The 15,100-nt window shown below is 39.6% G+C and overlaps 1 protein-coding gene across 6 annotated transcripts in view; it reads right to left on the reverse strand.

The window, feature by feature from the left end:
• Positions 1–263: 263 nt before the first annotated feature.
• usp34 (ubiquitin specific peptidase 34) overlaps positions 264–15,100 on the reverse strand; it is a 381,006-nt gene continuing 366,169 nt past the window's right edge. For all 6 annotated transcript variants that reach the window (XM_087991428.1, XM_087991429.1, XM_043696074.2 and 3 more), the window contains 5 exons: positions 9,820–9,899; positions 8,841–8,981; positions 5,287–5,433; positions 3,827–3,986; positions 264–1,552 (listed from right to left, as the gene is read on the reverse strand). In XM_087991428.1, coding sequence (XP_087847554.1) covers positions 924–1,552; positions 3,827–3,986; positions 5,287–5,433; positions 8,841–8,981; positions 9,820–9,899 — 1,157 coding nt within the window. In that variant the 3' untranslated portion in view covers positions 264–923. The remainder of the gene's footprint in view (positions 1,553–3,826; positions 3,987–5,286; positions 5,434–8,840; positions 8,982–9,819; positions 9,900–15,100) is intronic.

Below are 15,100 nucleotides of genomic sequence, written 5' to 3' on the forward strand. Positions count from 1 at the left end.
TGAACCTTTAGTGTTAGATTAAATCCATAATAGTGCATTAAAAACCCATTATGGCTGGCTTTTATTTGCATGTCAGTGTAAAACTACTTATCAAATGGCAAACTCTGATCTTAGGTCAATTTAACATGGACAATGAGACTGTGTCAGCAAGAAAGACAACTTCATTTTTTTAGTAATTAAGTTATGAATCCACTACCTACTTTATTCCTTTGTGCAGAATAGTTGGCAGTTAATTTCTGTACATAATAAAACATTCTTGAGAACAAAATAAAGTTCTAATTTTTATTTTGTGTGCTTTATTTCCACCATGGGAAACCTGTCAGATAAAGCACCTTATTTATACCAGTCGATGTCTACAGAGGATTCTTAACAGAATCAAATTAATCGTGGTTGGTTTAGTATACAAGTAAACAACTTAATTTGGATAATAGAACCACGGAGATTTGAGGCAAAGTTGCCTCCTTAATAGAGTACAAAAACTGGCAACAAAAGACACAATATTATACACAGTAAAAATGCAATATCTTTAAATTACATCATACAATATGAAGAACAAAAATTTCTGTAACCCTTCACCCGAAGATACACCTCAAATCTGGATGAAAAGCCACAAATTACTTCTATGTAAAAGCTGACCATTAATATGATTGCCCTTGAGAAATGTGCTGTAAATGCCTTTGTTTTAAGTTATCTATAAATTTGTGTTTAGGTTTTCACTTATCACATCTTCAAGCGCATAACCCGAACACACGATTTCTCTCATGGCTGAGATGCTTCTTCATACAAACAACTAACAGGCATTCAAGCAGAAAAATGTCACTTGACAGTGAAGCACAAAGCATCAGATCCAACAGGCAGAACAAAATTAAACAAAACTCAAACCGTATTTAAAAAAGACAGAACTAGTCATGCTAGTAGTCTCATCAAGAAGTGGGTTGATTCCCTCTGCTCAATATTCTTGTGACTGCACTAATTGTAGATTCAATGGTCCTGCACAAATTATCTAAAAGATCCTGTTGCTGCATATTAAAGAGTCCTCTGGAATGGGTACAACTGCTGGATAAAGTGGTCTCTGGGTCAAAAGGCAGATTTTGAGCCTCACAGTTTCTAAGGTCAGTCAGATCTGATAAAATTGTAGTAACAGGTGGTGGTGTCGAGGGAGAGTCAGAATCATCTTCATTCACATTAGTTTCCTTTTCAGAATTTAGTAGTTCCTTCACCACTTTGCAATCCTCCACAGAATCCTCCCCTTGCAACTGTTCTAAACAGTCCTGGGGCCTATTGCTGATTAATGTCTCACGTGCACCCGAAGAAAATTCCATTTTATCTTCTTTTACAGAAATTGGATCAGGGGTTGGCGGGTCATGTTCAGTGCCTGGATCAATGACTGCTGAGTCTCTAGTCTCAGTATCTGAGGTACTAGCTGGCGTCAATGCCTCTCTAGGTTCTGTCCTAGTGTCACTTGGAGTGCTATGCCCAGTGCTGTTGTCCAGAGGATGTTCTTCGTCACTACTAACACGCCTCCTTTTCACAGGAGTGGCTCCTTCATCATCTGCGGAGAGAGGAAAAATGTTTAAATATTACCTAAACTGCATGAGGAACTAATGCTTGATTGAGTCACATATTGAATTGATCTTACGCAAACATTTACTTACAGAAATTGATACAATTGTTAGCACAGAGCACTAAAGTTTTAATGTTAAGCTCAGAACCATAGGTTTGTGCCAATATCAATTACATGTTTCAGGTACAGGTGCTGACAAAACATCCATTTGCGGACTAGAAAGAAATCAATATACTTATTCACAGCTCTAAGACTCTTAAACCATTCAAAAAAAACTTTTTCAGTAAGAGGTGTAATTTTTAAAATATACCGATTGAAGCACTTGAAGTCTGCTCTGTACTAAGTTTATCTTTAAATTTATGATTACATTTGCTCATCATCGTCTTCGAGGCTTGGGGATGGCAATAGATATTGCCCTAGCCAGTGGAGCCATATTGCATGAAAAACTGGAATATTGCCCTATATAATGTGGATGCAAATATTCAGCAACTTTTGTATATGGGAGTTATGTCTGTTAATTAATACCAATATTACTTCTAATTGAACAGGTTTTTAAAATGATTCTGCACTTAGTCAAACTCTTGAAATGCTTATAATCATGCTCCAGGCCAAGTACAAGAAAGCTGCATTTTATACCAAAGTACACACTACCTATGCTGCTTCCAAGCTCCATTTTCTACTTTAAACATTTTATGACATTCTATAATATCCATGACATCCCTCTTAGGTAAAGTATTTTCATTGTTCGGTGTATTTTCATATTTACATGCACACTGTTTGTAGAAGTATTTGCTGGAAAATGAGTATTTCATGTAACTCAAAGTTATGTAATGTCATGAGAACTCAAATAATAAAGCTTTATGAACAGAGTTATACAACAGCTACACAAAGCACCACAACTTGCTTCCAGTGAGTAGCTCTTGGCACACTTTAGAAAGCATAATTATTCATGATAGGAATGCAGCCTAGATTTACCAAAACGATAACTGCCTCAAAGAGTTAAACCACAAGAGGAGATTAGGAGGAGAAAGGTTATTCTGGTATTTGGAAAATTAAGGGTTAATTCGATAAGAGGTTTTCTAAACATTATAAGGAACATAGAGGTAGGTAGAAATAAAGTATTTCCTTTGGTTGAGTAATTTGGATGATGGAGCAGATTATGAAAAAAGAGCAATACCTTTGAGAAATATAATTAGGAAACATAGAAAGGATGGAAGATGTTCAGAATCCTTCTGAAGATGGCAACTGATACTAGATCAACCGGTAATTTTAAATCTGAGATTGATGGATTTTGGAAGGTATTAATGGCTCAGGGTTTAGTCAACAGATCAGTTATGATCTTAATGAATGGAGGACAGGCTTGAGGAACTAAACAGTCTGACTTCTGTTCCTGTTTTCCAGCATTTTAGCTTCAGTAAGCCAATCAAATATATTAATTTGGAATCTTTCAGTTAAAATGTGCAAGTAAATTAAAATTTTATGAGGTAACTGTATACTTTGATTTTACTGTGAACACAATAAAATGTTCATAGTAAAAGCACATTGATAACTTAAGATTTCTTCTGTTTTGTACTTGCACTTGGTAGCATTTTGCTCTTAACTATAGCTGGACTGCTTTTGAGTTTATCCCTTTGTTCCTCCAACTTTATTCTTCGATGGGTGAGTGCGCTTTTGGAGGAGAGTTTTGTTGAGTATTTCCCTCAGAATTTAGATGCCAGATTCTTAGCATTTCTGCAATTGGTGTTTCTCTGAAGCTACCTATTTATTTTGGAGGGGATATACAGGTGCTATTGAATTGTTTCCCCGGTGTTGTCTTTTTTTAACCCTACACCCATAACAGCACTTTTTTTTTGTCTGTCTGTATCAGCATGCAGAGGGATTTTAGAAGGGTGTTAGAGTTTTAACTGGTAGAGTTGTATGCTGACAGTTCAGAGGAGTTTATCTGCAGTTAGAATCTATGTATTTGTAATAAATAGTAGTTACTATTAAGTACAGAAATCTGGCCTGTGAATTCTGTTAACTTGAACCCATCAGTTATGTAAATTGGTGACTTTGCATATTTTGATAACATTTTTAACTTTAGTGACTGCCACAGAATAACCAAGCTTATTTCCAGCGCACCATCCCAGTGATCTGTAGAAAGATAATACAAGGCTTTATAAATCTATAATACCATAAAACTGCATTGATGGGATATTAGTTATGATATTAAATTTGAAAAGCAAAATGTCAAAATTATTGCAGTGAATTTACTACACATACCTTTAGTCTTTCTTTCCTTTGCTTCCTGTTCCTGTAGTGCACTTCTCTGTTGTTGACAAGTTCTGCACTTGTTCAACAAGCCCTGTAGCGTCTGAATTAGAGCTGAATCCAGCAATTTGGGGGTGTGTATGGAAAGTAGCAAGGCAAGAGCTCGGAGATCCTGTTGAGAAGAAAATAAATCATAACCTGCTTGGTTTAGGAACTGGGTTGAAATGTGAAATGAATTTCACAGGGCAAGTTCAGAGACATGGTCAAGATTTGAATGCATCAATGAAGTTGTAGTTGAACCAAATCCTGAGATGTGAAAACACAAAATTCTAACCCAGTCTTTTTTAGATTAGATTGGATTCCATACAGTGTGGAAACAGGCCTTTGGCCCAACAAGTTCACACCAACCCTCCAAAAAGTAACCCACCCAGACCCATTTCCCTCTGACTAATGCACCTAACACTATGGGCAATTTAGCATGGCCAATTCACCTGACCTGCACATCTTTGGACTGTGGGAGGAAACCAGAGCACCTGGAGGAAACCCACGCAGACACGGGGAGAATGTGCAAACTCCACACAGACAGTCACCCAAGGCTGGAAATCAAACCTGGTGCTGCGAGGCAGCAGTGCTAACCACTGTGCCACCATGCCACCCCCATATTTTAGTCAGAATATGGCCTGCAATGAATGAATGTAAAACATTGAAGATACTTCATATCAAAAGACCAATCCAAGCAAAGTCTATTGTCAAAAACAATTGCTAATAAGCAAGTAAATGATGGAGAAAGGGGAAAAGAGAATAGGGATGTGGGTGGGGGCAATGGGACTTATTAATCAATCAATTTACTTCTGAACATTTGGATTTATTGTTTAAAAAATATTCAGACTGAGAAAACAAGGTGTTATCTCTGAAAATCTGTATGGAGGTGCAACTTTGTGTCAGTGTTGAGACACACTTTCCAGGAACTAACATTGGCCTCACTAAAGTGTGGACTTAGGGGCCCTGATTTATATTTAAATGGCAGGTTGCCTGCCCATTAGTTGGTTGTGAAGCTAGTCTTTTGAACCTAGAATACAGCTGTTGTGGTAGGGTGCCACCTGAGTTACAGCTGGAATATACTCAATGGGCTGTTAATATTAAAAACAATTAAAATACTTCAGTTGATATAACGTTTATAAAAGCAATATTAGGAGGAAAACTAGAAAAATAATGTTTTGATTTCTCAAAGTTAGAAATCTCACACACCACGTTAGAGTTCAACAGGTTTACTTGGAAGCACTAGCTTTTGGAGCGCTGCTCCTTCGTCAGGTACCCAATGAAGGAGAGTGAAGGAGCAGTGCACTAAAAGCTTATACTTCCAAATAAACCTGTTGGACTATAACCTGATGTGTGAGATTTTTAACTTTGTTCACGCCAGTCCAACACCGGCACCCCCACAGTTCTTAAAGACAGACCACATGGAAACTTACCCCATTTAGAATAGCACCAACTTTAGAGATTTCAACACGTTGCCCCAGAAGTTCTGGCTCAAGATTATGGTACTCATTTATTAGATTTGTGATTAAATTATTGATCAAACTAGAACAGTTTGAACTGGAAAATACCTGATTCTGAACCTGGAAAAACAATGTCAAGAATGAGGGTGCTGCAACTTCAAACAGAACAAATAAATAATTTGATGCACTATTCAGCTACAAATGCATTTCTGTACTGGCAAAAAAAGTCAATATTTCTGGAAATCCTTCATATATTTTCCAAAGGATTCTTGGAATTTCTCATTTTATAGAATCATACTATTCAACTGGTCTATTGTGTATGTGCTAGCTCGTCAAAGGAACTATTCAATTTGTCAGCATCTGTGAAGAGAAATCAAAATTAAAATTTCAGGTCTGGTAACCCTTCCTCAGAACTGATGGTAGCTAGGAAAATATTGGCTTATATACAGAAGACAGGGTGGTGGAGGGGATAGGAGTAAACATTAGGTAGGGATAGAGCCCGAAGAGAGAGAAACACAGTTGGACAGACAAAGGAATTGATAATGATCTGGCTAGAAGGGTGAATAGCTGTTAATGGAGACTGTTAGTGGCTGACAATAGGTATTGTGTAATGGCAGAATATATGATAACAAGGCCTGATGTTTGTGGTAGGGGGTCGAGGACATGGGGGAGTTCAGGCCCTAAAATTATTGAACTTGATATTGAGTCTAGAGAGCTGCAGGGTCTCCAAGTGGCAAACAAGGTACTGTTCTTCCAGCTTGCACAAAGCTTTGCTGGAGCACCGCAGCAAGCCTAAGACACTGATGTTGGTGAGGGAACAGGGTGGTGTGTTAAAGTGGCAGGCAAATGGAAGCTCAGGGTCTTTTGTGTGGTCACCCAGTCTATGCTTCATTTCCCCAATGTAGAGACCACATTGTGAGCAGTAGAATGCAGGTAAAGTGTTGTTTCACCTGGAGGGTACGTTTGGGCCGTAGGATACCTAGGAGGGAGAAGGCAAATGGGTAGATGTTACACCTTTGGTGGTTTCAGGGGAGGGTGTGGGGCTTTGGGAGGATGTTAGGAGCAAAGAAAGAATGGACCAGGGTGCCCTGGATGGAAGGCAGACATGGAAGGGGAGTGGAGGGGAATGTATGTCTGGTGGTGGTATCTTGCTGGAGGTAGCTGAAATGGCAGCTGATGATCTTCTGGATGTGAGTGCTGGTGGGATAGTAGTAAGGATAAGGGAACATATCGCTCACAACACGCTTGTTATCACATAGTCTGCAAATTCCACACTACCCACTGTTAGCCACTAACAGTCTCCCTTCCAGCCAGTCATTATAGATTCGTTTGTCTGTCCAACTGTTTTTCTCTCTCTGTGGGGCTATCCCTACCTATCATTTACCCTTCCTCCACCCTATCTTCTGAATATAAACCAACATTTTCCTAGCTACCATCAGTTCTGAAGAAGGGTCAACAGATCCAAAACATTAACTTTGATTTCCCTTCACAGATGCTGCCAGACCTCCCCAGCTTTTCCAGCAATTTCTGGTTTTGTTTCTGATTTACAGCATCCGTAGTTCTGGTTTTTATTCCACCTGTTGTACTTTTTTACTCTTCCTTTATAGCTCAGCAAACTTCACCTTTTCAAGCATATATCTAATTCCCTTTAGAAAGCGATAGTTGAATCTGATTCTACCTCCCTTACACAACATTCTCTAGTTTAGATCTCTGCCTTCTTTGTTACTGACTTTCCAAACAACGTAAACAACTTCTCTTCACCTACTTGATTAAAACCCATAATTATATTAAATCATCACTGACATTCTTATTTTAAGTAGAAGGATTTCACCTTCCCTATTCTTCCCACATCAAGACCTCCATCCCGAATACCAGTCTAAAAAATCTCCTCTGCAGTATCTTGAAGGTATCATGAAACATACTTCACCCTTGCCAGTCTGACCTCCCATTTTCAAAGGTGCTAGTAAGTGAATCTTAGGTTTCTCTGATCTTGCATCCCTAAAGATTGTACCATTCAATTTATACTGGCTCTCTCCAATTTCCTTTGGAAATTCTGCCTTGGTATTGCAGAATGTATGGGTTTGATGACTTATCAACTTCTAAACTTCATTAATTTTGAAGTCATTGTTTCCTATTTAATATTCAATTATTAGTTGCTCTTTTACATATTTTTCTGGAGTCTGTCTTCATATTTGCAGAGGAGAATGAAGGAAAAAAATAAATTTTATGTTTTCATTTTTACATAACTGCATTGTTCATTCTATTACATGATGACAATGTTGTTAAACAATCTTGGTTCTCTTTAGATTCCATAATAGTGTTTCCATAAATTATGTTCAATAGGCAACCACTTCTTCATTTATTTTTATTTTGAAGTCTACTTCTATGCTGAATATCTAAGTAAAAGGGAGGCATTCCACTTAATGCTTCCACCCAAGGTAGGTACCCTACTGTAAGAAGTTTGAAGTTGTGCAACTTGTGCAAGGCTAGCTGAAGTTCATTTAGTTGAAACTGGTTTATTAATTTGATCTTAAATGAGGTTAACAAGAGATCTACTTGCAAAAAAGGCTCATCAGCAACATTGTTGATGTATAGCAGATATATTGAGTCGTGAAAACATAAAAAAAACCTATAAACTCAGGAGAAAGGAAAATACAGTTTACAAAGATAACTAGATAGAAGGAAAAAGTATTAGCATTAGAGATGAAGCTTGGTAATCAGGAAGAACAGAGCTAACAAAGATGCCCAAATAAAGTAAAAATGAATACTGGGTATCAGAAATAGAAAGAGATCAAAGATCTGGAAGATAAAGGGAAATTATGAAAAATGTAGTCACCAGAAAAGCACTACTTCATGATAATCAGTTAAAATTATAAATGCATAATTAAGTAATACAAAATGAGTATTAAATAATGGGATAATCAAGCAAATCTTCAGAAGAAAATTGGAAATTCAACTTCTAAATAAAGTGTTTCATGAAGTGACAAGAAACTGCAAATCTTTGGTAACTTGACTCAGTATCCATTCTTCCTTTAATCACTTTCCTCTGTTCCTTAACAGTTGTACAGATTCATAGGTGCAGTTCACCCAACTGTGTGTTATTCCTGCATCAATCTTGATTATTCAGTTCCAAGGGAGGGGTATCCCATTCCAGTTGTGCCCTTTCAATAACCTACACACTTCCAGTTTGTAGCAATTATGCATGGGTATCTCTTCCTCCCCAAGATAGGTTTGTTGAGATGATGTATTCCCATTTGGATTACCACACCAGATGAGACCAGCCAACTGAGTATCAAATCTGGAATCTCTTGGTCACTATAGCTCTGTTGCTCAATGGATGAACTGACCTAGCAGCATATTTTAAAATCAAAAGCTCAGTACATATCCACTGTGACAACAGAAGTAAATTTCCTTAAATTCATGCAGCATATTTGCAATAAAATTTGGGGTTCTATTGTGTCAGGCACAAACAATGCTTTATTAATGAATACAGGTCACACAGTCCAGGGACAAGATATTTATCATACCTTGGGAAGAAAGCAAGCAAGAAAGGTATAAACTGCATTGTTATTCAGACATATCCTCTCATCCATTAAAATGCATTTGATATATTCAGCAAATACCGGTTCATCACAGAGTAGCTTTACACAATTCTTCGCCATGGGTGACTGGGAAAAAAAGGTACAAATGAGAATAACAGTGCAACAAAACAACTTAAATAAAGTTTAACTGTGCAGTTAAGTGTACTATTAATCTTCTATCTACCCCTTCCCCAACCTTATTATGAAACATCAAGCATCATTCTCACCATGAAGGCTCATGAGAGACTTTTAGATCTTTGGTTGTTGCTCTCCAATCAGCTGAATACCTAAAGCAGCTCCCTGTACAGAATATCTTGTCGAATGTATAACAGTGCTCAACAGTAGAACGGAGTTCACCAAACTGAAAACAGTTCAAGCTATAAACATTTACAAGTAATTCGGAAGCAGGATAATGCAGTTCTGACATGCTGTGTCAGCTGCTAAATATATATTTATTTTATACACAGACTTCATGGTATCTCTAATAAATGTTTCGGCTTAAAATTACATTGTGTAATTTGTTTTTCTTGCCTCAAGATGTAGATTTAAAGTAACTGTTAAGAATCAAAACTAAAGGGCCCTTTTTAAAAATCTTATCAAATACATAGAAGGCCTTCTTTATTCCCAAATACCATGTGACTCAAAAAGTCATCAAACCCAGTTACAGTTACTGCTCATAATATGTGGCTCCAATCTACCATTAACAGGTAGATTAACAGGTATTGAAGACCTAACTGGTTATTTTGGAAAATTAAAGGAGGAGCTGGTGATGCTAACATTGTCAATATTATCAAAGACTCACAATTCTGAGTTAATATTTATTTTTACAATCCTTTTGTTTTGAGCTAGTTAAAATGCACCAACTAAATAGATGTTTTTCAAATTAAATTACATCAACAATTTTAAAAGTACAAGCTTAAAATACCTGAGACTGGTAAATTTCTGTCCAAAGTTTAGGAAATAATGCTAAATGAAGAGGCAAGCCTTCATATGCTATCAAGACACCTGTATATCAAAAATAAATTGCAGTGTTACTGAAGAAGCAAAGACTCAACCTTCAATCAGTTACATCCTGCACAAAGTAAACAACATAATTTCTTCGCACTTTTCAAAATTTGTTCCTGTGAAGTGGGAAAAGAATACATGCCCAATTAAGTCTTCAATTAAAAATGGATTGTAACTTTGTGGCTTGTTCAATTTTTAAAAATAACTTTTAAAGAAAAATCAGCATTTTACTGAAAATGGTTCTGGTCAACATATACTAAATGGTAAAGCAAGTAATCAAAATGTAATTTACATGGGTTTAAATGTGAGTAAGAATAAACTACAGCCCCATTATCTTGTTAAAGTTGTGTGAATATGATCAACAATTCAGTTAGTATTAAAAATATATTAACTGAAGATTAACATTTAGATTTTGCTACCACAGATTTTTTTTGGTTTAAAAACAGCTGAACAGAAGAATCAAGGGCATTTAGAACGTCTGTCTTTAATATCTTCATCATTGCTTAGGTCTTTAGATTGTTTTATTTCTTTATTAATTCATTTCTTTTATGACATACTAATCACATTATGCTTTTACACACTGACATATCAAAGCATCATTGCTAATATTTTTTGATGAGATAATAGAGATCGTTGATGAGGGCAATGCCGTTGATAAATTGTACATGGTCTCCCCAAAAAACATTTGATAAAGTGCTTCACAACAAATTTCTGAGCAAGTTTAGACCTTATGGAATTAAAAAAAACAGTAGCAACATGGATTAGGTGTTGACCTGAGTTCCAAGAAAGGGAGTAGTAGTAGTCGTGAATAGTTGTTTTTCAGATGAAGGAAGGTTTACAATGGAGTGGCCTATGCTGATGCTAAGATCCCTCTCTCTGATTAATATGATCTAGACCTTAGTGCAGTGAGAATAATTTTGAAGTTTGCAAACAATTCGACACTTGAAGCATTGTGAACTGTGAGGAGGATAGTGTAGCCAGAGTGGTGGCATGGATGAACAAGAGACAGATGACATTTAATGTAGAGAAGTGCGAAGTGATTCATTTTGGTAGAAAGTTGCAGAGAGCCAATAAAGCTAAAATATACAATTCTAGAGAAGGTTCATGACCACAGGGACCTGGCTGCACATGGGAAAAATCCATCGAAGGCAGGAGGAAAATTCGAGTACAGGTAGCCCTCGTTATCTGAAAGTAGAGTGTTCCCAGGAACCCTTTCGCAATCCAAAAATGGCGTAAAGCTAAGGTACATGATTCGTATGGGAAAAGGTATTGCTGTTTTTCGTAAAAGCGAAAATCCTCTTCGGATTTGTGAAAACAGGTATTAAGTAAAGTCTTTCGTAAAAGCGAAATTGTGCAAAGCAAACATTCGAAAAGCGGGGGCTACCTGTACTTGAGTTGTTAAAGCAGAGTTTAGAAGCAAGAATACTATGTCAAACTCGCATAAAATACTGACTTGGGCTCAGATGGAGCACTGTCGGCCGTTCTGGGTGCTATACTCAGAGCATAAAATACAGGTGGCCATTCAGCCTGCGAGGACATCTTCGCCATTCAATAGGATTGTGATTGATCTTATAATCTTCAACTCCACTTCCCTGCCTTTTCCTCATAACCTTTGATTCTCCAACTGATTAAAAATCTATTTCAGCCTTAAATATATTTAACAACTCAGCCTTTGCAGCACCTCGCAGTAAAGAACTCCACAGACTCACTACCCTCAGGGAAGAAATTCCTCATCTCTGAATAATTGGGTGACCCCTTACTCTGAGACTACGTCCTCTGGTTCTAGACTCTCCCACAGTGGGAAACAACCTGTCAGCATTTACCCTATTAAGCTCCTTAAGAATTTTATATGTTTCAACAAAATTGTCATTCTTCTGAATCCATTGCATACATGCCCAACCTATTCAACCTCTTCTCATAACAGAATAGCTCGAGACCTGGGATTAACATAGTGATCCCTCCCAGGACTGCATCCACTGCCAGCACACCCTTCCTTCGATAATGAATCAAAACTGTTCACAGTATTCTAGGTGTAATCTAACTAATGCCTTGTACAGTTTTCACAAGGCATTATTATACTCTATTCTCTTAAAATAAAGAAAATTGTTTTCTCAATTACGTGCTGAACTTGTATGCTAGCTTTCTGTAATTTATGACCGAGAACCATCAAATCCCTCTGTGCTGCAGCTTTCTACAGTCTTCCTCCATTCAAATAGTATTCAGTTCCTCTATTATCCATGCCAAACCTTCCCACGTTAGATTCCAATAGCAACGTTCTTGTTCACTGCATTAATGTGTCACCTTCAGTAGACCATTTTATCCTCACCACATGTCTTCCCACCCATTTTTGTGATGGCATGTCCATTTCCCTCATCCAAATTATTAACATATATTGTAAAGAATTGCAGTGCCACCACTGATCCCTGTGACATAGGTTACCATCTTGGTCAAAGTAATTAGGAAAATCTGCTCCCATTGGTGAAAGGATTAAGAATAAGAGAGCACAGATTTAAGGTAACTAACAATAGAAACGATGGCAACATGAGGAAAAACATCTTCATTCAGCAAGTTACTAGGTTCTGGAATGGACTGCCCAAGAGGCAACAAAAACAGATCAGAGACTATGGACTATGAGGCAAGTAACATAGCACCCAGCTTCTGATTCCTCAGACCTCTTTATCAAGTAAAAAATACAACTCTGGAGTGCTAAGGAATACTCTCCACTTGCCCGGTAAAACGCACTTTATAAAACATCAAGAAGTAACAACGAGCATCGATAAGGGCAGAGCGGTGGACGTGGCTCTATGCGGACTTCAGTAAAGTGTTTGACAAGGTTCCTCATGGCAGACTGGTTAGTGAGGTTAGATCACATAGAATACAGACAGAACTAGCTATTTGGATATAAAACTGACTCAAAAGGTTGGAGACAGAGGGTGGTCCAAGAGGGTTCCTTTTCAGAATGGAGGCCTATGACCAGAGTAGTGCCACAAGGATTTTCGTCATTTACACAAATGATTTGGATGTGTACATAGGAGGTATGGTTATTAAGTTTGCAGATGACACCAAATTGGAGGTGTCGTGGACAGTAAAGAAAGTTACCTCAGGGTACAATGGAATCTTGATCAGATGGGCCAATGGGCCAAGGAGTGGCAGATGGAGTTTAATTTAGATAAATATAAGGTGCTGCATTTTGGAAAGGCAAATCAGGACAGGACTTATATTCTGAATGGTAAGGTCTTGGGGAGTGTTACTAAACAAAGAGACCTTGGAGAACAGGTTCATAGTTCCTTGAACATGGAGTCGCAGGTAGATAGGATAGTGAAGGTGGCATTTGGTATGCTTGCCTTTACTGGTAGTGCACTGAGTGTAGGAATTTGTAGGTTATGTTGCAGCTTACAGGACATTGGTTAGCCCACTCTTGGAGTACCTTGTGCAATTCTGGTCTCCCTCCTATTGGAAGGATGTTGTGAAACTTAAAAGGGTTCAGAAAAGTTTACAAGGATGTTGCCATGGTTGGAGGGTTTGAGATATAGGGAAGGGCTGAATGGCCGGGGGCTAGTTTCCCTGGAGCGTCGGAGTTGAGGGGGTCACCTTTTTAGTGGTTTACAAAATCATGAGGGGCATGGATAGAGTAAATAGACAAAGTCTTTTCCCCAGGGTGGGGGTGTCCAAAACTAGAGGTCATAGGTTCAAGGGGAGAAGGGAAAGATTTAAAAGTGACCTAAGGGGCAACATTTTCACACAAAGGATGGTGCGTGTATGTAATGAACTGCCAGAGGAAGTTTGGAAGCTGGTACAATTAACATTTAAAAGGCATCTGGATGGGTATATGAATAGGAAGGGTTTGGAGAGATATAGGAGAAAGTGAGGTCTGCAGACGCTGGAGATCAAAGCTGAAACTTTATTGCTGGAACAGCACAGCAGGTCAGGCAGCATCTAGGGAACAGAAGATTCGACGTTTCGGGCACATGCCCTTCTTCAGGAATGAGCAGAGAGTGTTCAGCAGGAGAAGATAAAAGGTAGGGAGGAGGGACTTGGAGGAGGGGCGTTGGAAATGTGATAGGTGGAAAGAGGTCAAGGTGAAGGTGATAGGTCGGAGTAGGGTGGAGGCGGAGAGGTCAAGAAGAAGACTGCAGGTCAGGAAGGCGGTGCCGGGCTGGAGGGATTCGGCTGAGACAAGGTGGGGGGAGGGGGGATGAAGAAACTGGTGAAGTCCAAGTTCATCCCCTGTGGTTGGAGGGTTCCCAGTCGGAAGATAAGACGCTCCTCCTCCGACCGTCGCGTTGTTGTGGTTTGGCGGTGGATGAGTCCAATGACCTGCATATCCTCGGTGGAGTGGGAGGGGGAGTTGAAATGCTGTGCTACAGGGTGATTGGGTTGGTTCGTCCGGGTGGCCCAGAGGTGCTCTCTGAATCGCTCCGCAAGTAGGCGGCCTGTCTCCCCAATATAGAGGAGGCCACACCGGCTGCAGCGGATGCAGTAGATAATGTGGGTGGAGGTGCAGGTGAATCTGTGGCGGATATGGAAGTTTCCTTTGGGGCCTTGGAGAGAAGTGAGGGGGGAGGTGTGGGCGCAAGTGTTGCACCTCCTGCGGTTGCAAGGGAAGGTGCCGGGAGTGGAGGTTGGGTTGGTGGGGGGTATGGATCTGACAAGGGACTCGCGGAGGGAGCTTTCCGTAGAGACCACTCCCTCCGCGACTCCCTTGTCAGATCCATACCCCCCACCAACCCAACCTCCACTCCCGGCACCTTCCCTTGCAACCGCAGGAGGTGCAACACTTGCGCCCACACCTCCCCCCTCACTTCTCTCCAAGGCCCCAAAGGAAACTTCCATATCCGCCACAGATTCACCTGCACCTCCACCCACATTATCTACTGCATCCGCTGCAGCCGGTGTGGCCTCCTCTATATTGGGGAGACAGGTCGCCTACTTGCGGAGCGATTCAGAGAGCACCTCTGGGCCACCCGGACGAACCAACCCAATCACCTTGTAGCACAGCATTTCAACTCCCCCTCCCACTCCACCGAGGATATGCAGGTCATTGGACTCATCCACCGCCAAACCACAACAACGCGACGGTCGGAGGAGGAGCGTCTTATCTTCCGACTGGGAACCCTCCAACCACAGGGGATGAACTTGGACTTCACCAGTTTCTTCATCCCCCCTCCCCCCACCTTGTCTCAGCCGAATCCCTCCAGCCC

The sequence above is a fragment of the Chiloscyllium plagiosum genome, unplaced genomic scaffold (assembly GCF_037043375.1).
Source record: "Chiloscyllium plagiosum isolate Xiang-an unplaced genomic scaffold, Cpla_swu_hap1 HiC_scaffold_10, whole genome shotgun sequence".
Classification (NCBI taxonomy): domain Eukaryota; kingdom Metazoa; phylum Chordata; class Chondrichthyes; order Orectolobiformes; family Hemiscylliidae; genus Chiloscyllium; species Chiloscyllium plagiosum.